General features: G+C 45.4%; 1 protein-coding gene across 1 annotated transcript in view; it reads left to right on the forward strand.

Moving 5' to 3' along the window:
- Positions 1 to 20,684, forward strand: part of gipc2 (GIPC PDZ domain containing family member 2) — a 55,991-nt gene extending 35,307 nt beyond the window's left edge. Inside the window, exons 2-6 of the mRNA XM_033029051.1 lie at positions 690 to 875; positions 5,515 to 5,695; positions 15,119 to 15,228; positions 16,058 to 16,139; positions 18,355 to 20,684. Of these exons, the coding sequence (XP_032884942.1) occupies positions 690 to 875; positions 5,515 to 5,695; positions 15,119 to 15,228; positions 16,058 to 16,139; positions 18,355 to 18,506 (711 nt within the window). The 3' untranslated portion in view covers positions 18,507 to 20,684. The remainder of the gene's footprint in view (positions 1 to 689; positions 876 to 5,514; positions 5,696 to 15,118; positions 15,229 to 16,057; positions 16,140 to 18,354) is intronic.
- The last annotated feature ends 5,398 nt before the right edge of the window (positions 20,685 to 26,082 follow it).

A 26,082-nucleotide genomic window follows, 5' to 3' on the forward strand; every position in this document is an offset into this window, starting at 1 on the left:
GAGGAAGTTTCCACTTGTGGAACAGTCTGGGACCAGAGGGTACAGCCTCAGAATAAAAGGACGCACCTTTAGAAAGCAGATGAGGAACTTAAGTCAGAGGGTGGTGAATCTACGGAATTCATTGCCACAGAAGGCTGTGGAGGCCAAGTCAATTGATATTTTTAAGGCGGAGATTGATAGATCCTTGATTAGTACGGGTGTCTGGGGTTATGGGGAGAAGGCAGGAGAATGGGGGTGGAGAGGAAAGATAGATCAGCCATGATTGAATGGCAGAGAAGACTAGATGGGCCGAATGGCCTAATTCTACTTCTATAACCTTCAGCAACAGCTTCTTCCCTGCAACCTTCAGGCTATTGAACCCTCTCAGCTACAACTAAACTCCAAACTGCCTTGAGTGCACAAATGACTTTTTTTGGCTCTATATTGGTTTATTTTTATTTATTGAACTTTTTAATGTGTGTTTAGTATAATATCTATTTAGTGCTGTTTTTACCGAACTGTTGTGGTGCTGCAAGTACGGATTTCTTTCTTCTGTGTCGGTACATATGACAATAAAATGCTCTTCGACTCCCTTGGACGTAGTTAGTTTGGGACACCTTGTATCTTCTAGATACACCTTGTGTAGATACACCTTGCGTATCTTCTAAATACTGTTCTGTATTTACAATCTGTGTTTTTCCTCCCTACAGATTTTGTTCTGCACATTGAACACACACAGAATAGACATGGACAAACTCCTCGGAGGGCAAATTGGTCTGGAAGATTTTATTTTTGCACACACGAAGGGTCTCAGGAAAGAAGTGGATGTGTACAAAGCCGAAGAGGCTCTGGGATTAACCATTACTGATAATGGAGCAGGATTTGCTTTCATAAAGGTAGGTTTGAATCATGTATCTGGGTATCTCATAGAGTCATAGTCTTACAGTGTGGAAACAGGCCCTTTGACCCGACTTGCCCACACTGGCCAACATGTCCCATCTACACCAGTGGCCTCTGCCCTGCATTTGGCCCATATCCCAGCAAACCTAATGTGTAGGTGGGAACTGCAAATGCTGCTTTACATCGAAGAGTAATTCAGTGGGATAGGCAGCATCTCTGGATAGAGGTCATGGGTGATGTGTTTGGGTCAAGACCCTCCTTCAGACTCTGAACCACCTGCCTCCATTTGACCCATATCCCTCTAAACCTGACCTATGTGTGTACTCGTCCACATTTTTCGTAAACGTTGCAATAGCTGCCAGGGTTGGTGGCCAAGGCTTATGCAAAAAATGGTTTAAAAGGCATTTAGGTAGGTACATGGATGGATATGCAGAGAATGGAGGGATGTGGGGCATGTGCAGGAAGATAAGAGTTGGTCTTGGCATCAAGTTCGTCACAGCTGGTGTGGGCTGAAGGGTCTATTCGTGTAGAAACAAAAGAACTGCAAATGCTGGTTTATACCAAAGACCGACGCTAAGTACTGGAATAACTCAGGAGAAAAAAGATGGGTTACATTTTCGGTTGGGACTCTCTTCAGTCTGAAGAAGGATCCCAACCCAAAATGTCATCCATCCTCTTTCTTCAGAGACGCTGTCTGACCCGCTGAGTTATTCCAACACATTGGGGCCTATTCCTGTGCTCCACTGTTTGTTCCATGTTCTGTGAATGCACTGAAAGGAGAGTGGACTCAGATTCAATAACAGCTCCCACTGACAAAAGAATACATTAGCAGGAGGTAGACAAAAGTGCTGGAGAAACGCAGCGGGTGCGGCAGCATCTGGGGAGCGAAGGGAAGAGGCAACTTTTCGGGCCGAAACCCTTGGGTTGCATCTGTGGAGCAAAGGAAATAGGCAACGTTTTGGCCCGAAATGTTGCCTATTTCCTTCGCTCCATAGATGCTGCCGCACCCGCTGAGTTTCTCCAGCACTTTTGTCTACCTTCGATATTCCAGCATCTGCAGTTCCTTCTTAAACATTAGCAGGAGCCTGGAGGGTGGTTTGGTAACTTTCAGGGAGAGGGCACTATAGGCAAACGATCTCTGCTCTCTGGCACTTGGTGATTAATGAGCTAAGATTGAAAGGTGAGCATTTTGCACACTTTTTTTTACAGGCATTCATGGTTTTGAGTTGGGTCCTTTTAAAAAAATCAATGTATGAATGAAGGGAGGGAGTGGGAATGCAGGGTTGGTTTCCTGCAAGGGGAAGTATCAGTAGAGTTGGGTGTGGGCGTGTGCGTGTTTCCAGTAGGCACAGGATCCAGCTAGACTATCGTTATTAGCAGTGTAAACACTTGCAAACAGTTGGCAAAGGGAAGGAAGTCATCATTGCTCAATATTTGTGCTGACTAATGATCCATTTATTTCTGCATTTTAGTAGGAGTGGCAACAAATCCAAATGGAAAGGTGGCCAAATCATGTATTATGATTTATTATAATACTAGAAAATAGATATTAGTGTGTGTAGAGTAGTTTGTGGACTTCACATATTGGACTGCAGACAACTATAAATTAAATATGTACAATAACAGCGCTTAATGGGTTTTTCACTTGAAGTAATTATTCAACGATACTTTATTGTCACCTGTAACCAGGTACAGTTTTATCTCCTCCACATCTACTCCATTCAAGGACCCAAGCAGTCGTTCCAGGTGCGACAGAGGTTCACCTGCACCTCCTCCAACCTCATCTATTGCATCCGCTGCTTGAGATGTCAGCTGATCTACATCGGCGAGACCAGGCGCAGCAGGCTTGGCGATCGTTTCGCCGAACACCTCCGCTCGGTCCGCAATAACCAATCTGATCTCCCGGTGGCCCAACACTTTAACTCTCCCCCATCCCATTCCGAATCCGACCTTTCTGTCCTGGGCCTCCTCCATGGTCAGAGTGAACACCACCGGAAATTGGAGGAGCAGCACCTCATATTCCCCGTTTGGGCAGTTTACACCCCAGTGGCATGAACATTGACTTCTCCAATTCCCAGTAGCCCTTATTGTCTCCTTCCCTTCTCAGCTCTCCCTCAGCCCTCTGGCTCCTCCTCTTCCTTTCTTCTCCCCCCACACACCCTACATCAGTCTGAAGAAGGGTGTCGGCCCGAAACGTTGCCTATTTCCTTCGTTCCATAGATGCTGCCTCACCCGCTGAGTTTCTCCAGCACTTTTGTCTACAGTGAACTACTTTGCTTTGTACACAACCTGGTTAAATTATACAGTAGACCTCACCTAGGCAATACACAAGAGTTGCCATGTTTCTGGAGCGGACAAAATGACAAAGTTATTACCTTTGCTCTAATGCCATTCTAATGATCACACTTCTAACATGTTGCTTCTTCCAGAGGTGCCAGCTTTTCAATCCTTTTGAGAAGAGACTTCATCAGATTCTGTGAGCAGTATGATTTTGAGGGTGAGCGAATAGCATTTCTATAAAGGCACCTGATGACCCATTAACTACAAGCATCCTAATTCAAGTCTCCTTGAAGTGGTGAAGAAAATTCCTCTTCATCGAGTTGAAGGGCGACAAACTGAAAATTTTTGGCGGGCCCCTTCAGCCTAATCACCTGCTGTGGTTCACTGATCACCGAGTTGCCTACTTGGCTGTGTCTGAGAATTGACACTTTGTGTACTGTGGTCGGGTTCTGCAATCTAAAGAGGACAATGTTGTTTTGCAGGTACACAAAATTGCTGGGGAAACTCAGCGGGTGCAGCAGCATCTATGGAGCGAAGGAAATAGGCGACGTTTCGGGCCGAAACCCTTCTTCAGACTTTCCTTCGCTCCATAGATGCTGCTGCACCCGCTGAGTTTCCCCAGCAATTTTGTGTACTTTCGATATTCCAGCATCTGCAGTTCCTTCTTGAACAACAATGTTGTTTTGCATATTGGTACCAAAGTGAATGTTGCCTGAATGTTTTTGGAGCAGTGTGGTGTAAGATTATGTGCTTGTATTTATAATTCAGGTACACAAAAATGCTGGAGAAACTCAGCGGGTGCAACAGCATCTATGGAGCGAAGGAGATAGGCAACGTTTCGGGCCGAAACCCTTCAATTCAGTGTCTGTGCTGTGTGACTTGAGCCATTGGTATAGAGTGTACTGCACTGCCACCTAATGGTTCAATGATTCTTTATTATTACGTTTGCGCAGCACACTGAAATTAATTTGCATAACCACAAATGCACAGTCACCACAATTTTGGCACTGTTCAAAATAAAAAATAAACCCCCCCCCCCCCCCCCAGAAAACACAAACAATCCAAAGTCCAGTCCACATGTTGGAAGTCCTGGAGGGCGAGGGCTCCTGATTCAGGAAGCCTGCAGGCTCACGACCCAATGTCCCACTCCTCTGCTGACCACCTCTGTGTCCCAGGGGGTGCCTCCTGCAGCCGACCCTGAAGGCGCTGCTGCTAATACCCTGGTCCCTCTCCTACCACTCCACGCATCCGTCATTGGTGACGAGGGTTATGGGGAGAAGGCAGGAAAATGGGGTTGGGATGCAAAGATCAGCCATTATTGCATGGCACAGTGGGTTCGATGGGCCGAATGGCCTAATTCTACTCCTATAACTTGTGAATAACTTGAAGTCACCGCTAGCGGCTGACTCCTCGACTCTCCTGTCTTCGGGGCTTCCGATCTTCCGCTGGAAGTGGCCGACGGGTCATTGTTCTTACAGATCAGAGGTAATTAGCTGCTCATAGCTTGCTGACTCTTTAATTGTGAAACATTGACCTGTCCTCAGAATGGGAAGGGGAGTTAAAATGTTTGGCAACAGGGAAATCGGGTCGGCCAAGCGGGGACTGAACGAAGAGATTTGGCAAAGTGATCGCACAGTCTGCGTTTGGTCTCGCCGATGTATAGAGTCCACTCCGAGAGCTACCGAAACAATGCTCGTGTACGGATCTCAACGGGTATGGTGGCGCAGTGGTACTGTTGCTGCCTTACAGCGCCAGAGTCTGATCCTGACTATGCGTGCGTGTCTGTACGGAGTTTGTACACTCTCCCCGTGACCTGCGTAGGTTTTCTCCGAGAACTTCGGTTTCTTCCCGCACTCCAAAGACGTGCAGGATTGGAGGTTAATTGGCTTGGTTTACTATAAAAATTGTCCCTAGTGTAGGATGGTGTTAGTGTGCGGGGATCGCTGGTCGGTGCGGACTCGGTGGGCCGAAGGGCCTGTTTCCGCGCTCTATCTCTAAACTAAACAGTTGGAATTACTGTTGCCAGGCTGTATGTCTGTGAGATGCTTTTATGGGTCAGCTCAATTCTTCATCAGGAGATAGAAAGGAAGGTAACCGACCTTGGGAGAAAGAAATGCCTGGTTTGGAAGGTGCTGGATGGATTTCGGGAAGAAATTCCAGAGCTTAGAGAGTAGGTAACCGAAGGCATGACTGCAACTTGAGGATTGATCAAATTCTGTGATGTGTAAAGAGCCAGAACTAATGATGCCAGCAGATATTGGTGACAATATTTGCCTTGAAATAATAGTAATAAGAAATGGCGTTGGTTCTTTGCTGCTTTGAACTAACAAAGTTCCCTCTCCCGTTCTCTCGCAGCGTATCAAAGAGGGCAGCATCATCGACCAAGTCAAGGTCATCCTCGTCGGCGACCACATCGAGTCAATCAACGGCAAGGCCGTGGTGGGCTGTCGGCACTACGAAGTGGCCAAGATGCTGAAGGAGTTGCCGAAAGGCAAGGCCTTCACGCTGAAACTGGTGGAAACTACAAAAGCCTTTGGTAAGCTCCAAAGACGATGCCTGTGCACCACGGCATGGGTCTCCCACTCGCCCTCTTCCGATCTTCCATCTTGCAGTGCACTGACTTGTCTTCTGCAATGCGTGTAAATGTAGCCCAACATCAGGCCCAGTCTCCCCAAGTTTGTTCCCTTCCCTCTGCCTTACTGAAGCGACCCGGCATCGATGACTTGTCTTTCAAATATGATGGTGTAATCGGTTCACCTCTGAGTTGGAATCCTGACGCCTTTGACCAGGAGAAGCACGATGGCGCAGCGGTAGAGTCGTCATCTCACAGCGGCAGAGACCCGGGGTTGATGTGACAATAGGTGCTGTCTGTGTGCAGTTTGTACTTTCTCCCTGTGACCGTGTGGGTTTCCCCCGGGTGCTCGGGTTTCCCCCGGGTGCTCTGATTTCCCCTCGCATTCCAAAGATGTGCAGGTTTGTAGGTTAATTGGCTTCTGTAAATTGTCCCTAGTGTGTAGGTTAGAACTAGTGTACAGGTTGCTGGTCGGCATGGACTTGGTGGGCTCCTTTCCACACTTTCACCTATCTTTCACCAAAACAAAACAAAACTTGACCCAATATTGACCAGTTCCAAACAGTGAAAGGATAGGTGGCCTCTCTAACTACCCTCTCACGTGATTGAGCGCCCAATGTATGAGTCCTGCGTGCAGCTGGTAAAGATGGCAGTTCCCACCATCACCTCTTTATCGTGCGATAATGTTCAGGTTCATTGGACAGGAGGTGAGAAATTATCCTGAGAAAGAAATGAATGCACCGTGTCCAAAATCTCATAAAATAAATACAAATATTTACAAAATTAATTAAATCAACAATATAAATGCCGTAACCCAAAGGTTCCCAACCTGGGGTAAATTTACCCCTAGAGGGTACATTTTTCCCACCCAGGGGGTAAATTTGTTGATTCTGGATCACAATTTTTCTTATTGACTGACTGTTTGGTTCTGGTATACCAGTATCAGTTCATCATTAGTTCATAAATTAGTGAAATAACATTGTTATGTGCTATTAAAGTTGCCAGGGGTAAACGGAACGAAAAAGGTTGGGAACCTCTGCCTTAACCACTGTTAACAGAACAGCTTGGCTGAGATCTAGAGGAGAATAGACTTAATTCAGATTAGTTTAGAAATACAGCGTGTAAACCGGCTCTTTGGCCCACCGAGCCCGCGCCGACCAGCGATCCCCACATATTAATACTATCCTGCACACACTAGGGTCAATTTTTACATTTACCAAGTCAATTAACTGACAAACCTGTACGTCTTTGGAGTGTGGGAGGAAACCGAAGATCTCGGAGAAAACCCACGCAGGTCACGGGGAGAACGTGTAAACTCCGCACAGACAGCACCCGTAGTCGGGATCGAACCCGGGTCTCGGATGCTGCAAGCGCTATAAGGCAGCAACTCTACTGCTGCGTCACCGTGCCACCCACTTGAATGCTTTGGATTTATTATATGTATGTTTTTGGTCCAGCCACATGGTAAGCCTGTTCGTCTCCATACTTCTCGAGGGCGTGAGCTAGAGGGGGAGATTGGGCAGGCTAGGACTTTATTCCTTGGAGGGCAAGAGGCTAAGGGGTGATTCTTCCCTTTAGAGGTGTATAAAGTCATGAGGGGATTCGACATGGTGAATGCACAGGGTCTTTTACCCAAGATAGGGGAATGAAGACCCAGAAGACATAGGTTTAAGGTGAGAGGGGAAAGATTTAACAGGTACCCAAGGGGCAACGTTTTCATTCAGAAGATAGAGCTCTAAGGGCTAGTGGAGGGAAAGTAGGGGATGAGGAGGATAGGAAGAGTCTGCAAAAGGATATAGATAAGCTAGGTGAGTGGGCAACAACTTGGCAGATGAAATTTAATACTAATAAATGTGAAGTCATTCACTTTGGGGAAAAAAATGATAGGGCAAGTTATTTTCTAAATGAGGAGGAGCTGCGTTGTAATGCAACGCAAAGGGATCTAGGGGTATTAGTACATGAATCACTAAAAGTCAGTATGCAGGTGCAGCAAGCAATCAGGAAGGCCAATGGAGTTTTGGCCTTTATTGCTAGGGGGATTGAGTATAAAAACACGGAGGTCTTGCTGCAGCTGTACACGGTATTAGTGAGATCACATTTGGAATACTGTGTACAGTTCTGGGGTCCATACTTAAGAAAGGATGTACTAGCCCTGGAGGCAGTGCAGCGAAGGTTTACAAGATTAATTCCTGCAATGAGGGGATTGACATATGAGGAAAGGTTAAGTAAGCTGGGACTCTACTCTTTGGAGTTTAGAAGAATGAGAGGCGATCTCATTGAAACATATAAGATCGTGAGGGGCCTTGATCGGGTGGATGCACCGAGGATGTTCCCAATGATCGGGGAGGCTAGAACTAGGGGACATAGTTGCAGAGTGAGGGGGGGCTCTTTTAAAACTGAGATGAGGAAGAACTTCTTCACCCAGAGGGTGGTTAGTTTGTGGAATTCACTGCCCCAGAGAGCAGTGGAAGCAGAAACGTTAAATATATTTAAGTCTAAAATAGATGGTTTTTTAGCTGCCAAGGGGATAAGGGGCTACGGGGAGAGGGCAGGGATATGGACCTAGGTATGGTTAGTATAGTAAGACCTGAGTGATCTCCTGGACAAGTGTCGATCGCCTGGATTGGGGTCGGAGAGGAATTTCCCGGATTTTTTTCCCGAATTGGACCTGGGTTTTTATCCGGTTTTTTGCCTCCCCCAGGAGATCACGCGGTTCTTGGGGTGGAGAGGGGTGATAGCGGTATAAAGGGGAGGGTAGTGTCTTGTGTTCTGTGTCTTGTGTCTACTGTTTGTGGGTAAGTGTGTCTGTTTAGTGTTCAGCCATGAGCGAATGGCGGTGCGGGCTCGACGGACCTGGTGGTCTACTCTCGCACCTACTTTCTATGTTTCTATGGAGTCGAGGGATATGGGTAGAAGGCAGGCACGGGTTATTGATAGGCAACGATCAGCCATGATCACACTAAATGGTGGTGCTGGCTCGAAGGGCCGAATGGCCTCCTCCTGCACCTATTTTCCATGTTTCTAGAAGGTGGTGGGAATTTACTTAGTCAGAGGTTGGTGAATTTCTGGAATTCTTTGCCATGAACGGCTGTGGAGGCCAGGCCATTGGTTATATTTAAGACGGAGGTTGACAGATTGCTGATTAGTGCGGGTGTCAGGGGGAGAAGGCAAGAGAACGGGGTTCAGAGTGAAAGGGGGATCAGCCATGATTGAATGGGGGAAATAGACTCGATGGGTCAAATGGCCTAATTCTGATCCTATGACTAATGAACTTGCATACAACGAGCTGCCAGATGAGATAGTTGGGGCAGCTACAATAACATTTAAAAGCACTTGGACAGGTACACGTATAATAACGGTCTAGATGGTTACGGGTCAAATGCAGGCAAATGGGACTAGCTGAGACAAGGCATCTTGATCGGCATGGACGAGTTGGGCTGAATGGCCTGTTTCCATGCTGAATTACTTTTATTCAGATTCAATTTTAATTGTCATTGTCAGTGTACAGTACAGAGACAACGAAATGCATTTAGCATCTCCCTGGAAGAGAGACATAGCAAATGATTTGAATAAATAATAAGTGTCCGGGGGGGGGGGGGGTGGGGGGATTGGCAGTCACCGAGGTACGTTGTTGAGTAGAGTGACAGCCGCCGGGAAGAAGCAGTTCCTGGACCTGCTGGTTCAGCAACGGAGAGACCTGTAGCGCCTCCCGGATGGTAGGAGGGTAAACAGTCCATGGTTGGGGTGAGAGCAGTCCTTGGCGATGCTGAGCGCCCTCCGCAGACAACGCTTCCCTCCTCCCCCCTTACAAAATGAGTTGTTCTGTGGTGAATACCTGTTGAATTACTCATACCACGGTGGGGAGAGTGAACAGAGACCAAATTGAGAAAGGAACAGATTTTTGTCTGATGTCGTAACCACCTTAACTGGGGGTCTCTGGCAAAGATTTTCATTTCTGTCAGTAAATACGTGAGCATTACTGTTCCTCAGGGAGGTCTGTGGATAATACTGGGTTTGTTTGAGTTGACGCACAGGCCAGGTCACGGAATTTCTCAACTTAGTTTGGCCTTTGCGTACAGATGTTATTCGTTGTGCAACCTCTCGATAGACACTCCGTTTTGGTAAGCTTGTATGATGACTCCATAACTTTCAACATGATGTTAATAATAAATAAGGTATTTGAGTTTAGTTTATTGTCACACCGAGGTACACTGTAAAGCTTTTGTTGCGTGGTTTTCCCGAAGTGTTCTGATTTCCTCCCACATCCCCGTGATGTGTTGGTTGGCAGGTGAGTTGGCTACCGTAAATACCCGCTAGTGTAGGGGAGCAGTTAAAGATCAGAGGACGTTGATATTAGTTGAAGGTAGACAAAAATGCTGGAGAAACTCAGCCGGTGAGGCAGCATCTATGGAGCATCTAAGGAATAGGTGATGTTTCGGGTCGAGACCCTTCTCCAGACTATTAGTTGAGTTTAGTTTATTGTCACGTGTACCGAAGTACACTGAAAAGCTTTAGTTGCGTGGTAACCAGTCAGCGGAAAGACAATACATGATTACAATCGAGCCATTCACAGTGTACAGGGATTAACGTGACTATTGTTTAGTGCAAGATAAAACCAGTAAAGTCTGATCAAAGATAACCCGAGATTCTCCAAAGAGGCCCAATGAGGTAGTGCACGTTATTAGGAAGAATAAGGAGACGTACAGTGCCCTCCATAATGTTTGGGACAAAGACCCATCATTTTTTTAATTTGCCTCTGTACTGCACAGTTTGAGATTTGTAATAGAAAAAAAATCACATGTGGTTAAAGTGCACATTGTCAGATTTTAATAAAGGCCATTTTTTAATACATTTTTGTTTCACCATGTAGAAATTACAGCTGTGTTTACACATGGTCCCCCCCATTTCAGGGCACCATTATGGTTGGGACACAGCAATGTCATGTAAATGAGAGTAGTCCTGTTTAGTTGCATATCCTTTGCATGCAGTGACTGCTTGAAGTCTGCGATTCATACATCACCAGTTGCTGGGTGTCTTGTCTGGTGATGCCTGCATTGCAGCCATTTTAGCTTATGCTTGTATGCTACTACCATCAGCAGTTGTATCATCAATGAAGATAGGTGAGCCAGTACATTCAGCAGCCATACATGCCCAGGACATAGCACCTCTACCACCGTGTTTCACAGATGAGGTTGTACACTTTGGATCTTGAGAAGTTCCTTCTCTCCTCCATACTTTGTTCTGTCCATCACTCTGTTATAAGTTAATCTTCGCCTCATCTGTCCACAAGACCTTTTTCCAGAACTGCGGTTGCTCTTTTAAGTACTACTTGGCAAACTGTAACCTGGCCATCCTATTTTTGCGGCTAACCAGTGGTTTGCACCTTGCAGTGTAGCCTCTGTATTGCTGTTCATGAAATCTTCTGCAGACAGTGGTCATTGACAAATCCACACCTGACTCCTGAAGAGTGTTTCTGATCTGTCGGACAAGTGTTGGGGAATTTTCTTTATTGTAGAGGGAATTCTTCTGTCATCAGCTGTGGAGGTCTTCCTTGGCCTGCCAGTCCCTTTGTGATTAGTAAGCTCACCAGTACTCACTCTCTTCTTAATGATGTTCTAAACAGTTGATTTTGGTACGCCTAAGGTTTAGCTCGTGTCTCTGACAATTTTATTCTTGTTTCTCAGTCTCATAATGGTCTCTTTGACTTTCATTGGCACAACTTTGGTCCTCATGTTGATAAACAGCAATAAAAGTTTCCAAAGGTGATGGAAAGACTGGAGGAAAGACTAGATGCTGAGAGCTCTCTTATACCTGCATTAAGGGGGCAATTAAACACACCTGAGCAATTACAAACACCTGTGAAGCCATGTGTCCCAAACATTATGGTGCCCTGAAATGAGGGGACTATGTATAAACATGGCTGTAATTTCTACATGGTGAATCCAAAATGTATAAAAAGGCCTTTATTAAAATCTGACAATGTGCACTTTAACCACATGGGATTTTTCTATTACAAATCTCGAATTGTGGAGTACAGAGGCAAATAAATAAATGATGAGTCTTTGTCCCAAACATTATGGAGGGCACTGTATTCAGAAAGTTAGAGGCTAAATTCGTTAGAAGAACACAGGTGCAGTTTCACAGTGCTAGGGACCCGGGTTTGATCCTGACTACGGGTGCTGTCTATGTGGTGTTTGTACGTTCTCGCTGTAGCCATTGTGGATTTTCTCCAGGTGCTCCAGTTTCCAACATATTCCAGGCGTGTGGGTTTGCAGGTTAATTCTCCTCTGTAAAACTCCCCTTAATGTGTAGGGTGTGAAAGTGGAATAACATAGAACCAGTGTGAATGGGTGATCGATGGTCGCTGTGGACCGAAGGGGCTGTTCCACACTATCACCTAAATTAAACTAAAACAAAGTGGGAGAGCAGATGAGGCGTCAGAAGTTGGCACCTCTGACAGTGCCCTTCATGGAGTGCCAGCCTAGATTTTGTTTTTGTGCTCAATGTTCTGCTGTGGAAACTTGAACCCACAACGTTCTGGGAAAACACAAGAACACCAAATTGGGCTGACATTGTAATGAGATTAAGGCCATGTGTAAATGATTGCATGTTCTTTCCTCCTAATGTGATGGGAGAGAATGTAGTGCTGCAGATGGTAATGCATTACAGAGGCAGGGTGCTACTGTGTGCCCAGACCTGTTGTCATTTTAAGCTACCTATTGGTGAGCTTAGTGTTCAGTTGATCTAAATCTGCTTTGGAGCTATAGAGACATACAGCACGGAAATAGGCTCTTCGGCCCAACTTCCCCCATCGACCAGCTTGCCCCATATACACTAGAAGAATAGAATAGAATGCCTTTTATTGTCATTCAAACAGCTTGGTTTGAACGAAATTGCATTTTCTACAGTCTTAACATTCCAAAAAAAAAAACAAGACACACACTTAACACAATTTACACAAACATCCATCACAGTGAATCTCCAACACCTCCTCACTGTGATGGAAGGCAAAAGTCTTATCTCTTCCCTTTGTTCTTCTCCCGTGGTCCAGCAGTCCAACTGCAACATCAAGGCGAACTGGGGCTGCCGATGTTAATTGCCCCGGTGAGCGATGGTAAGTCCCGCGGCCGTTAAACCTCGTCAGGCGATGTTAGGCCCCGCTCCGAGTCGTTTAAACCCCGCGATTCTGGCGGGTGAAGTTGCCGTTGCGGGAGCCCCGAAAAGCGGTCTCCCACCAGGGACCTGTGAGCTCCCGATGTTCCTGTCCACCAGGCCTGCGGTCGGAGCCTCCAAAGCTCCGAAGTCGGGTCACATTTAGTCCCAGCTGCCTGCATTTGGCCGAGATCCTCCAAACCGATGATGGACACAAAATGCTGGAGTAACTCAGCGGGCCAGGCAGCATCTCTAGATAGAAGGAATGGGTGATGTTTCGGGTCGAGATCCCCTCTTCAGACTCTGGTTCGGGTCTCCCCTCCAAACCTGAACCATCCTTGCATCCATCTAAATGCTGCTTAAACCTTGCAATAGTACTTGCTTCAACTACTTCCTCCGGCAACTCATTCCATACCCCCACCACCCGTTGTGAGAAAAGTTACCCCAAAGGTTCCCATTAAGTCTTTTCTCCCCTCACCTTAAACCCATGTCCTCTGCTTCTTGATTCCCCTACTCTGGGCAAAAGACTCTGTGCGTTTATCTGATCTATTCCTCTCATGATTTTGTACACCTCTATAAAATCACCACTCATCCTCCTATGCTCCAAGGAATAGTCCTATCCTGCTCAACCTCTCCCCATAGGTAGACAAAAATGCTGGAGAAACTCAGCGGGTGAGGCAGCATCTACGGAGCGAAGGAATAGGTGACGTTTCACCCGAAACGTCACCTATTCCTTCGCTCCATAGATGCTGCCTCACCCGCTGAGTTTCTCCAGCATTTTTATCTACCTTCAATTTTTCCAGCATTTGCAGTTCAGTCTTAAACCTCTCCCCATAGCTCAGGCCCTCGACATCCTCGTAAATCTTTGCACACTTTCCAGCCTGATAAACTATAATGTTTTATTTTTAATCGTCTACTGTACATCGTGTTGTTACTTGCGAGCAAAGTGCCAAGGCAAATCCCTTGTGTGTATACATACTTGGCTAATAAAATATATTCAATTCAATTGACAACATCTTTCCTATGCCGTGGTGACCACAATACTCAACACAACAAAACGGAACACAGTACTCCAAGCTGTCTTTAAAATTTCACTGTGGATGTCAACTTGGGGAACTGGCAGTTCAGGCCAAAGTGACTCATAGTTGAAGCAAAGCTCCTTGACTGGAATTGATTTATTTGTCTGTCAGATTTTGGCTCCATCTGTTGCTGCTGCACGGTCCAGGGATTAAAATTGGTATCTGCTGCCAATCTGGTATGTGCTTTATTGAATCAACGTTGCAAGCTGCACAAATCATCAACGATTGGTTTGGCGCAGCGGTAGAGTTGCTGCCGTACAGTGCCAGAGCCCCGGGTTCGATCATGACAACGAGTGCTGTCTGTACGGATAGCGCGTGTGTGTGTGTGTGTGTGTGTAAGGTAGTGTTAGTGTGTGTGGGGACCACTGGTCGCCATGGGCCGGAGGACCTGTTTCCGTGCTGCATCTCTAAAGTGAAGTAAAATCAGTAATTACTGATTCTGTTCTATTCTGTTTTGCAGTTTGTTTGCACAATCCGCAGGCATTGCCACTTTTCATTTCACTGCACATCTCGTATGCGTGTGTGACAAATGAACTTGACTTGACTTGAGTACAAAAGAGATTTACGGTAGACAAAAATGCTGGAGAAACTCAGCGGGTGAGGCAGCATCTATGGAGCGAAGGAAATAGGCAATGTTTCGGGTCGAGACCTTCAGAAGAAGCCGAAACGTTGCCTATTTTCTTCGCTCCATAGATGCTGCCTCACCCGCTGGGTTTTTTTTGTCTACCTTCGATTTTCCAGCATCTGCAGTTCCTTCTTAAACAAAAAGATTTATGGATGATTCTTACCCAACCTCGAATCTCTGGATCACGTCCCATTCCAGTGTCTTGAGTACAAAATGCCATGAGCATTCTTCATCACTCTGAGGGGGAGATCTGCCATTAGTGGAGCCATTTTGCAGACGAAATGTTCTAAAATGAAGTTGAATTTATTATGGGTACACAAAAAAGCTGGAGAAACTCAGCGGGTGCAGCAGCATCTATGGAGCAAAGGAAAAAGGCAACGTTTCGGGCCAAAACCCTTCTTCAGACTGATCGGGGGTGGGGGGGCGGGAAGAAGAAAGGAAAAAGGAGGAGGAGACAGCAAGGACTAACAAATTTATTATGATATATGATTATAAATACAAATTGAATTTATTATGTCCCCCTTCTCTCAGATGTGATTGAACCCCGATCACGAGGAAAGCCAGGGGGTGAGGGCAAGATCGGCACAGGAAGGGGCACACTACGATTACGTTCAAAGGGACCTGCAACTGTGGAGGAATTGGTAAGTGGGAGAGAATGGCGTGTTCTACGGAACAAGGTCTACCTACATTATCTGCCTCAGTATGTACTTGCACACTGAGGCAGAGAATTCCACAGACTCACAACTCTCTGTGTGAAAAAGTGTTTCCTCATCTCTGTTCCAAATGGCTTACCCCTTATTCTTAAACTGTGGCCCCCGGTTCTGGACTCCCCCCAACATCGGAAACATGTTTCCTGCCTCTAGCGTGTCCAAACCCTTAATAATCTTATATGTTTCATTAAGATATCCTCTCATCCTTCTAAATTCCAGAGTATACAAGCCCAGTCACTCCATTCTCTCAGCATTTGACAGTCCCACCATCCCGGGAATTAACCTTGTAAACCTACGCTGCACTCCCTCAATAACAAGAATGTCCTTCCTCAAATTAGGGGTCAAAACCACACAATACTCCAGGTGTGGTCTCACTAGGGCCCTGTACAACTGCAGAAGGACTTCTTTGCTTCTATACTCAACTCCTCTTGTTATGAAGTTCCTTATTTTTCTTATTTGTGCCAGTTCCCCATAGCCCTCATTTCCTTTATTTTATTTTTTCTTTCAATTACTAATGCATCTCCATCGCTCAGACTCTTGCCAAGATTTTCCTGCTTTCGGCTGTCTTGATTTGTTCCTATTAACAATCATGTTCACTGCACTTCAAAGAGAATGAATTGGCTGCAAAATGCTTTGTAAAATCCTGTGTTTGTGAGCGGTGCTAATCTAATGAGAGTACTTTGTTTTTTGAAACAAATGTGTCGATTTATCTTCATGTCAAATTTGTTGTCACTTATTCTTCATTAACTTTTATCAACAGCCTACTGAATTTGAAGAAAAAGCCATCAGTAAAGTTGACGACCTGCTAGAAAATTATATGGGTATAAGGGACACAGAACTCGGTGAGTTTATTGATATTTATATCATGCGTTAGTTTAGTTTGGTTTAATTTAGTTTATTGTCACGCGTTCTGAGGTACAGCGAAAAGTTTTTTTGTTGCTTGCTATCCAGTCAGTGGAAAGACTATACATTATTACAATTGAGCGTCACGGTGGCGCAGCGGTAGAGTTGCTGCCTCACAGCGCCAGAGACCCGGATTTGATCCTAACTACGGATGCTGTCTGTACGGAGTTTGTACGAACTCTCTGTGACCGCATGGGATTTCTCCGGGTGCTCCGATTTCCTCTCACGTCCCATAGACGTGCAGGTCTGTAGGTTAATTGGCTTCTGTGGGTTGTCCGTAGTGTGTAGGATAGAACTAGTGTATGGGTGATCATTGGTCGGCATGGATTCGCTGGGCTGTAATAATAATAATAATAATAATAATAATTTGTTTATAGGGACAGTGCATATTAATGAACATTTGCATGTAAATATGCGAGATTGTAGCCAATCAGTAGCTAATTTCCGTCTCTAGTCCCAGGCAAAGGTAGGTGAAGTGTCTTGCCCAAGGACACAACGACAGTACACACTCCAAGCAGGATTCGAACCGGCCACCTTCAGGTTGCCAGCCGAACACTTAGCCCATTGTGCCATCTGTCGTAAGGGCCTGGTTCCACGCTGTATCTCTAAATTAAACTAAATATCAAATCAAGCCATCCGCAGTGTGGTGTAGCGGTTTTAAGGAGTGCAGCGATTGTAATGAAAAATAGAAAAACCACTCAGTTAAATTTCAGTTTAGTTTATAGTCACGTGTACTGAGGTACAATGAAAAGCTTTTGTTGTGTGTTAACCAGTCAGCAGAAAGCAATACATGATTACAATCAAACCATTTACTGTGTACAGATACATGATAGGGGAATAACGTTTAGTGCAAGGTAAAGCCAGCAAAGTCTGACTACGGATAGGTCCGAAGGTCATCAAAGAGGTTGATAGAGTAGTTCAGCGCTGCTCTCTGGTTGTGGTGGGATTATAATCATAGAGTGTTTCAGTGTGGAAACAGGCCCTTCGGCCCAACTTGCCCACACTGGCCAACAATGTCCCAGCTACACTAGTCCCACTTGCCTGCGTTTGGTCCATATCCCTCCAAACATGTCCTATCCATGAACCTGTCTAACTGTTTCTTAAATGACGGGATAGTGACTTTAATCTACATATAGATTAAGCCAAACAAATTGGTAACAGTGCTGAGGATGATGATTTCCTGGAATGTATACGGGATGGGTGTTCAAAACTGATAGGTAGAGGAACCGACTAAAGGGCAGGCCATCCTATACTTGGCATTGTGTAATGAGGAAGGATTAGCTAGCGATCTTGTTGTGCAAGGCCCCTTGGACAACTGTGACCATAATATGGTGGAATTCTGTATTAGGATGGAGAGGGACATGGTTAATTCAGAGACTAGGGTCCTGAACTTGCACAAAGGAGATTTTGACTATATGAGACGGGAATTGGCTAGGATAGACTGGCTAATTATACTTAAAGGGTTGACAGTGGATATGCAATGGCAAAGATTTAAAGACCGCATGGATGAACTCCAGAAATTGTTCATCCCTGTCTGGCGACATCCCTCGTTCGACGTCCCAAAATGCAACACCTCACACTTCTCTGTGTTAAATTCCATCAACCATTCCTCCGCCCACCTGGCCAATTGATCCAGATCGTGCTGCGATCTTTCACAACCATCTTCACTATCTGCAAAACCACTCACTTTTGTATCATCAACAAACTTGCTAATCTTGCCCTGTATGTTCTCATCCAAATCATTCATGTGGGTGACAAACAGTAACGGGCCCAGCGTCGAAACCTGAGACACGCCACGAGTCACAGGCCTCCATTCCGAAAAGCTGCCTTCCACTTGATAACAAGTTGCCTGATAACAGCTGGGACGAAGCTGTCCCCGAATTTGGTGGTGTGTGTTTTCATACTCCCGGGACCAGGACGCAGAGAATTACCTGGCACATCTTGGAGCCTCTTTTATTGACTCTTATCTTAAAAAAAATAAAATTAAAAAAAATTGAAATTTGAAGTAAAATTGCCAAAGTTACTGATCTTCTTGGTCAGCAGTGGGTGGAAGGGCCAGTCTCTGTGGCGTATGACTCTGTCTCTAGGACCTTTTTCAACTATGTTCCAGGCGCACGCTTTTGTTAAAAACCTTCTTTTCCTCTTTCTTTTCAGCTGCAACCATGGTCGAGGTCGGCAAGGACAAGAAAAACCCGGATGAATTTGCAGTGGCACTCGATGAAGCACTGGGCGACTTTGCGTTTCCAGACGAGTTTGTTTTTGATATTTGGGGAGCAATAGGCGATGCAAAGAAGGGAAGACTTTAGTGCCGACATTTCAATGGGGATGAATAGGCAGCGTTTTGAAACTCTTCATTGATTATTCCTTTTTAAAAAAAAATGTCAAATGGACTCTGCAGCCTGAATAGCGGAGTGAGCACATTCTTAATTGATGTGTTCAATTTGCCCTGCGAGTTCATCGAAAGAATATCCAGTAAACCACAGGGTACCACCCTCAACCTCTGCCTCTATCTTCCCACCGGTTGTTGGGTTAAAGGCAAGCTTATCTTTATTAATCTCACACTTTCCCGACAGGTCTCGATAAACTATTGATTGGTTTACCGTATCTGTTTCACCCTGGTTACCACTAGAGAGCAGAGCGAGATGCTATCATTAAGGCACACGAGACCCATGTAAACCTTGATGACTATTTATCACTGGGTAAAGTGTAGTAAAGAAATTCGAGAAAGGGTTACTTCAGTGAATAATTAAACAACAAGCCCAGTTAGAAGCGAAGGCCTGTCGAAGCAGAACTGTGAATATAGAGCGTTTTAAAAATGTATGCCACCCCTGGTTAATTTTGATGGTAGCACTAAGGAGATGTAAAGTGTGTTGCTCATGTTGGCAGTTCCCATCAGAATCCTAATTAAAGCAGGCACCAATATACATCACATATTATAAATGGTATCGGACCAAAGATTTTCTAAGAATGTTTCCCCTCAATCCAGTGGTGGTTTTGTCTATTTTTTAAACATGTGGGCCTAATGTATCTGATCTACGTACAAAGAAATGCAAGCCAAAAAAAGGTGTTTTTATAACTAGCCTCGTTTTCTAAATTTGAATGCCTTAATTTGATTTACCATGGTGTGCCTGATAGCATGTGGTTTTTATGAGCAAATTGTTTGGTAATTTTTGGGGATCTTTGGTACCAGGGCAGTCGATTAAACTAATATTGGATAGGATTTCTATTGTTAGTAATAAATCTCGCACCTCCCGTTTTGGGTTCATTTAATCTGTAAATACTAATTGCCCATTGACTTGCCTGAATGTAGGCTGGAGTTTAATTGTGGCGGTTGTGGGTGTCGTTACCTGGGTCGATGTTCTTGTCTGAACCACCTACCCCTTCCACCAATTCAAGAGTCGGCCTTTGATACTCAATGGTGAAGACTCAGCCAGGACTTCCCAAACAGAACCATTTTTATATAATCCTTGATCGGTGAGTCAAACTGTATAACTTTTTTCACTCATTGCTTGGGAAAAAAAGTTGACTTCACTTTTTAATGCGTTGTGCACTTGATTATAATTAACGAGATTGCATCATGCATTGGATGTCCATAATCGTAAACATCTTTATTTATTTAAACTCTTTAGTTCTACATCCTGATGGATTTGTGTTGTTATTGCTATGATTTTTTCAATAGGGTATTGGTTCTTAATACATTTTATATCTCTTATAACTCTAACTGTAGCTTAAAATGAATCTTTTACCTCAGAAACCGTTCTCAAAGAGCATCCAAATTTGGTGTCAATGTTAGGGTCTGAGGTGGTAGATTTTTCTGAAGTGGTCCATGCTACATTATTGAGGTGTGTTGCATAGCCTCATGCTACATCTCTGGGTGTGTGGCATAGCCCCATGCTACATCTCTGGGTGGCCTACGTATTCGGTCTGGTGTGGCCCACTCTACCTGTAGAGGTGTATGATGGCCAAAGTATGTACTCGAGTCACAGGTATATGTGGTTGGAGCTACACCAAGCCATAGATATAATGCCACAAACATTCCCATCATGACCTATTGATGCCTGGAAGTTCACCGGCCAAGGAGGCATCACCTGCCATCTCCACTCCTCCACCAATCTTTCCAAATTCGCACCTTACAAATAACTGACTTGGAGGGCGGGTCTAATTCATGATTCGAAATTTGGATGCTTGAAATCTTATGGGACCAGTTTTCTTTCAAAACACAGCAAACTTTCTTCTGCACTTTCAATAAAAGGGAAAAATAGTTACTCCCAGTGAAAATGACTTCCCGAGCACTGATTTATTAAGCGTACGCAGTGCAAATGGAGCGTCATAACTGGGCTTCGAAAGGCCACAAAAATTATAATGACTACTTTGCCGAAAGCAATGCACCTATATTGAACTACTGAAAACAAGAAATGATTTACACTACATCATGTTAAAATGCCTTCTGTAAAAATTGTTTTCTATTAAAGTTTTTTGACAAACCGCTGTGTTCAATTGTTTTGTTGTTCTGCATGAAAGATTTAACCCACGACCAGGGAACAAACTACTGTAGGTCGGCATGGTGGCGCAGCAGTAGAGTTGCTGCCTTACAGCGCCAGAGTCACGGGTTCAATCCTGACTACTGTCTGTACTGAGTTTGTGTGTTCTCCCCATGACCTGTATGGGTTTTTCTCTGGGATCTCCGGTTTCATAGAAACATAGAAAATAGGTGCAGGAGTAGGCCATTCCGCCCTTCGAGCCTGCACCGCCATTCAATATGATCATGGCTGATCATCCAACTCAGTATCCTGTACCTGCCTTCTCTCCATACCCCCTGATCCCTTTAGCCACAAGGGCCACATCTAACTCCCCCTTAAATATAGCCAATGAACTGGCCTCAACTACCTTCTGTGGCAGAGAATTCCAGAGATTCACCACTCTCCGTGTGAAAAATGTTTTTCTCATCTCGGTCCTAAAAGATTTCCCCCTTATCCTTAAACTGTGACCCCTTGTTCTGGACTTCCTCAACATCGGGAACAATCTTCCTGCATCTAGCCTGTCCAACCCCTTAAGAATTTTGTAAGTTTCTATAAGATCCCCCCTCAATCTTCTAAATTCTAGCGAGTACAAGCCGAGTCTATCCAGTCTGTCTTCATATGAAATTTCCTCCCACACTCCAAAGACGTGCAGGTTTGTAGGCTAATTGGCTTGGTATAATTGTAAATTTTCCCTCGTGTGTAGGATAGTGTTAGTGTGCGGGGATCGCTGGCCGGCATGGACTCGTTGGGCAGAATGGCCTGTTTCTGCGCTGTATCACTAAACTAAACTCAGCGGGTCCAGCAGCATCTTTGGGGGTGGACAGGAATTACCGATGTTCTAGCTGAAGACCAGGGTCTGAACTGGAAAACAGAACAGCACAGGAACAGGCCCTTCAGCCCACAATGTCTGTGCCGAACATAATGCCAACTCCTCTGTGCCTTCACATAATCCATATCCCTCCATTCCCTGCACATCCATGAGTCTGTTATAAAGTCTCAAACGCCACTATCCCCACCACCGCCTGGCAGTGTATTCCTGGCACTGACCTCCCTCTGTGAAAAATAAAACTAACTTGCCCTGGACATCAATAAACATTGTCCCTTTTAACTTAAAGCTATTATTTGATATTTCCATCCTGGGGGAAAAAGGTTCTGTGTCTGCCCTATCTATGACTTTCATAAATTTAAATACGTCTATCAGGTCACTCTGCCCGTTTCCACGCTGTATCTCTAAAACTAAAACTTTGCATTCCGCACTATGAATGTTGGTTCTGGGTTCCAAGAGCTCTGCTTTGATGTATCGGTCACAAGTATTCCCAGGTTATCTGTACAAGAAAGCAACAAAAATGCTTTTCTCAATAATATACCACTTAGGGCTGCAGAGTGATTTCTATACATTAGTATGATGGATTTTCTAATGTTATTTTAATGCCAAATTGGATCAGTTTTGTATCCATTTTTAAATTATGGAATGAGACTGATTTTAATCTATTAAAGATTCTCAATGCTATAAGATGGCTTGATGCAAACTATTAAAAATTACTGGGCATGTATTAATAGTGATATGAATCTAATCTTAAATTTTTTTTGAGTAAGAAATCTTTGATGCATTAAAGAAGTCATTCATTATGGGATACTGTTCCAGATGATTAAGATGCATGCCATCCACGGTGTCTTGGTAGCTTAGATTGAGTTTAGTTCAGAGATACACCGCAGAAACTGGCCCTTCGGCCCACTGAGTCCGGGCCGACCAGCGATCCCGTAACATTAACACTACCCCACACACACTTGGACAATTTAAATTTATACCAAGCCAATTAACCTACAAACCTGTACGTCTTTGGAGTGTGGAAGGAAACCGAAAATCGTGGTGAAAATCCACGCAGGTCACGGGGAGAATTTACAAACTCCGCGTCAACAAATGCCTGTAGTTAGGATCGAACCGGGGGCTTGGGTTCTGTAAGGCAGCAACCGCTGCGCCAGCATAACTTAATCATAGAACAAAGGGGGTGATGCTGGAATGGCGTTACCATGGATGGAGGTTAGTGATAGTGGAGTTCTGCAGGGATCTGTGCTGGGACATCTGTTGTTTGTGATATATATGCTAGTTTACCAAGGAAAGACAAAGTGCTGGAGTAACTCAGCGGGTCAGGCAGCATCCACAAAGAACATGGATAGGTGACATACCTTGTTGGGAACCCTTCAGTCTTGTTTCTTCTGAATGGTCCGGTTTCCTCCCACATTCCAAGGAAGTGCGGGTTCGTAGGTTAATTGGACTCTAAATGCTCCCAGTGTAGGGGAGTAGACGAAAAAAGTGGGATAACATAGAACCAGCCTGGTCTCAGTGTGTCAAAAGGCCTGTTTGCATGCTGTATCTGAAGTCAAGAGAGTTTATTGTTATATGTCCCAGATAGGACAATGAAATTCTTGCTTGCTGCAGCACAACAGAATATTGTAGGCATAAATACAGAACAGATCAGAGTGTCCATATACCATAGAATATATATATGCATACATATATACACACACGCATTAAAAAACAGATAAAAGTGCAATAGGCTGTTATAGTTCAGAGTTTGTTTGAAGTTGTGTTTAATAGTCTGATGGCTGTGGGGAAGCAGCTGTTCCTGAACCCGGATGTTGCAGATTTCAGGCTCCTGTACTTTCTACCTGATGGCAGCGGAGAGATGAGTGTGTGGCCAGGATGGTGTGGGTCCTTGATGATGCTGGCAGCGACTGCGATAGATCCCCTCGATGGTAGGGATGTCAGAGCCGATGATGGACTGGGCAGTGTTTACAACTTTTTGCAGCCTTTTCCGCTCCTGGACGCTCAGGTTGCCGTACCAAGCCACGATGCAACCGGTCAGCATGCTCTCTACTGTGCACCTGTAGAAGTTCGAGAGAGTCCTCCTTGATATACCGACTCTCCGTAAGCTTCTCAGGAAGTAGAGGCGCTGATGTGCTTTCTTTAAAAGAAACTAAACTAAACTATTTTTTCCCTGGGGTGGAAATGTCAAGTAACAAAGGGCATTGCCTTATGATCGGGTGAGGGGTGGGGGAATTTAAAGGGGATGTGCAGAGCAAGTTTGAACATGGAGTGGTAGGTGCCTGATATGCGCTGCCAAGGGTGGTGATGGAAGATGTTTGTTTACGAGGCCATTAGACAGGCACATGAATATGCAAGGAATGAAGGGCTGTGCATCTGGCAGAAGAATTTTGTTTAGCTTGGCATTGTGTTTGGCACAGACATTGTGTGCTGAAGGGCCTGTTCCTGTACTGTACTCTTCATTGTTCACAATGTAATCAAGAGCAGTCACTTGATCGTTCATGTGTGCTGGGGAATTTCCACGAGCTAAAATCTCGTAATTAAGTTGCATAATTTGATAATTGCTTTTGGAAAGATCGATGTCGGCTGAAATATAAATAGGTCTAATTTAGTTTAGTTCAGAGATACAGCGCGGAAACAGGCCCGTCATCCCTCCTGGATGCACAGGTTGCCATCCCAAGCCATGATGCAACCGGTCTAGCGATCCACGCACTATAGCACTATCCAACACACTGGGGATAATTGACCATTTTTTACCAAAGCCAATTGACCTCCAAACATGTACGCCTTTGGAGTGTGAGGAAGCCGGAGCACCCAGAGAAAACCCACGCGGTCTCAGGGAGAACGTACAAACTCCATACAGAGAGCACCCGTAGTCAGGATCGAACCTGGATCTCTGGCGCTGTGAGGCAGCAACTCTACTGCTGCACATGGGCGGAAATCCTGAGGGGGGGGGGAACACACGTCCCTCCCATGTTTTGAGAGGTTTTGTGGCATTATAAAAAAACTATTAAAATCTCCGCTTTCCACGAGACATTGGGGGTGTCACTGTTAGTCGCTTGTTAAATGTCTCCATTTTCATTGTATTAACACGATGTGTCACCAATTGTGTTTTGACCTTCAAGTATTACTGAAGGTATTCACAGAGAATTTTGTCGTCTGATGCGGGTACAGTTGCCATTTGAACTAATTGGATGGAATGGTGGATGGGAAAGATTTAAACGGGTATCGGATTTAAACGGGTGGGGTCATTAAGGGATCCGGTCGAACGGGTTTCCTGGCTGGCTTGCATGTGAGTCCCTCATTCACAGTCACTCACGTTATTTAGTATGTTTTTTTTTTTCTCTCTCTCTCTGTCCCTCTCTCCCTCTCTCCCTCTCTCTCTCCCTCTCTCCCTCTCTCCCTCTCTCTCTCCCTCACCCTCCCTCTCTCTCTCCATCTCTCCCTCTCTCCATCTCTCCCCTCTCTCCCCTCTCTCCCCTCTCTCTCCCCCTCTCTCCCCTCTCTCCCATCTCTCCCCCTCCTCTCCCCTCTCCCCCCTCTCTCCCCCTCTCTCCCCCCTCTCTCCCCCCTCTCTCCCCCCTCTCTCCCCTCTCTCCCATCTCTCCCTCTCCCCCCTCTTTCCCCCCTCTCTCCCCTCTCTCTCTCTCTCTCTCTCTCTCCCCTCTCTCCCCTCTCTCTTTCTTCCTCCCCCCCCTCCAAGGTTGGTTCTTCTGTTTGCCTTTATTTGTTTCAGTTCTATTTGTTTAAGTGTTATTTATCACATCGTAGCTTTTGAAAGATTCAAGCGGGTATCAGACGCTTTCTAAGGTCTGAATCAGCCCGTTCGCGGGGCTTTTCATCGCCTGGCGCGGCTTAAAATCAAACTGCTGCATCGAGGCCATCGAGGCTCCTGATGTTGAAGCCCCCGCTGGCCGATTTTAAGCCGCGCCGGGCGATGAAAGGCCCCGCGAACGGGCCGATTCAAGCCCCACGATTCGGGGCGGACAAAGCTGCTGTTGCTGGAGTTCGGATTCGGTCACCAACCAGGTCGGCTCCCAATGTTACCGTCCACAGGGCCCACAGCCGAAGCCTCACGTGTGTTCGTGCAGCCACCAAGGAATTGTGCCCCCCACCCCCCATGTTTTGACAGCGATTTCCGCCCCTGCGGGCTGCTGCGCCATCATGTCATCCACGTGCCAAGTTTTTAATGGTTTATTTTTGATTCACTTAAAGATGTTTCTTTGGTCGTTGATTATGAATGTTCAGTTCTTGAGGCAGAAGTTCCCTATCATTGGAGGGGAGCGTTATGCCCGTGATGATGTACTGGGCTGAGTCCACCACTCTGCTGTCTCTTGTGTTCCTGTGTGGGAATTGCCATGGTAGGCAATATTTATTTTGAGCACATCCACATCTGCTCTTCATGATCACACGGACTAGCTGGTCCTGGGACAGATTATCTGAGGTGTTAATTCCCTGGAATTTGCAGCTGCTAACTCTCCCCACCACCATCCCGACGATCAAGACTGGCGCATAGTGATCAGCAAAGATCATATG

This window comes from Amblyraja radiata, chromosome 10, assembly GCF_010909765.2.
Source record: "Amblyraja radiata isolate CabotCenter1 chromosome 10, sAmbRad1.1.pri, whole genome shotgun sequence".
NCBI lineage: Eukaryota > Metazoa > Chordata > Chondrichthyes > Rajiformes > Rajidae > Amblyraja > Amblyraja radiata.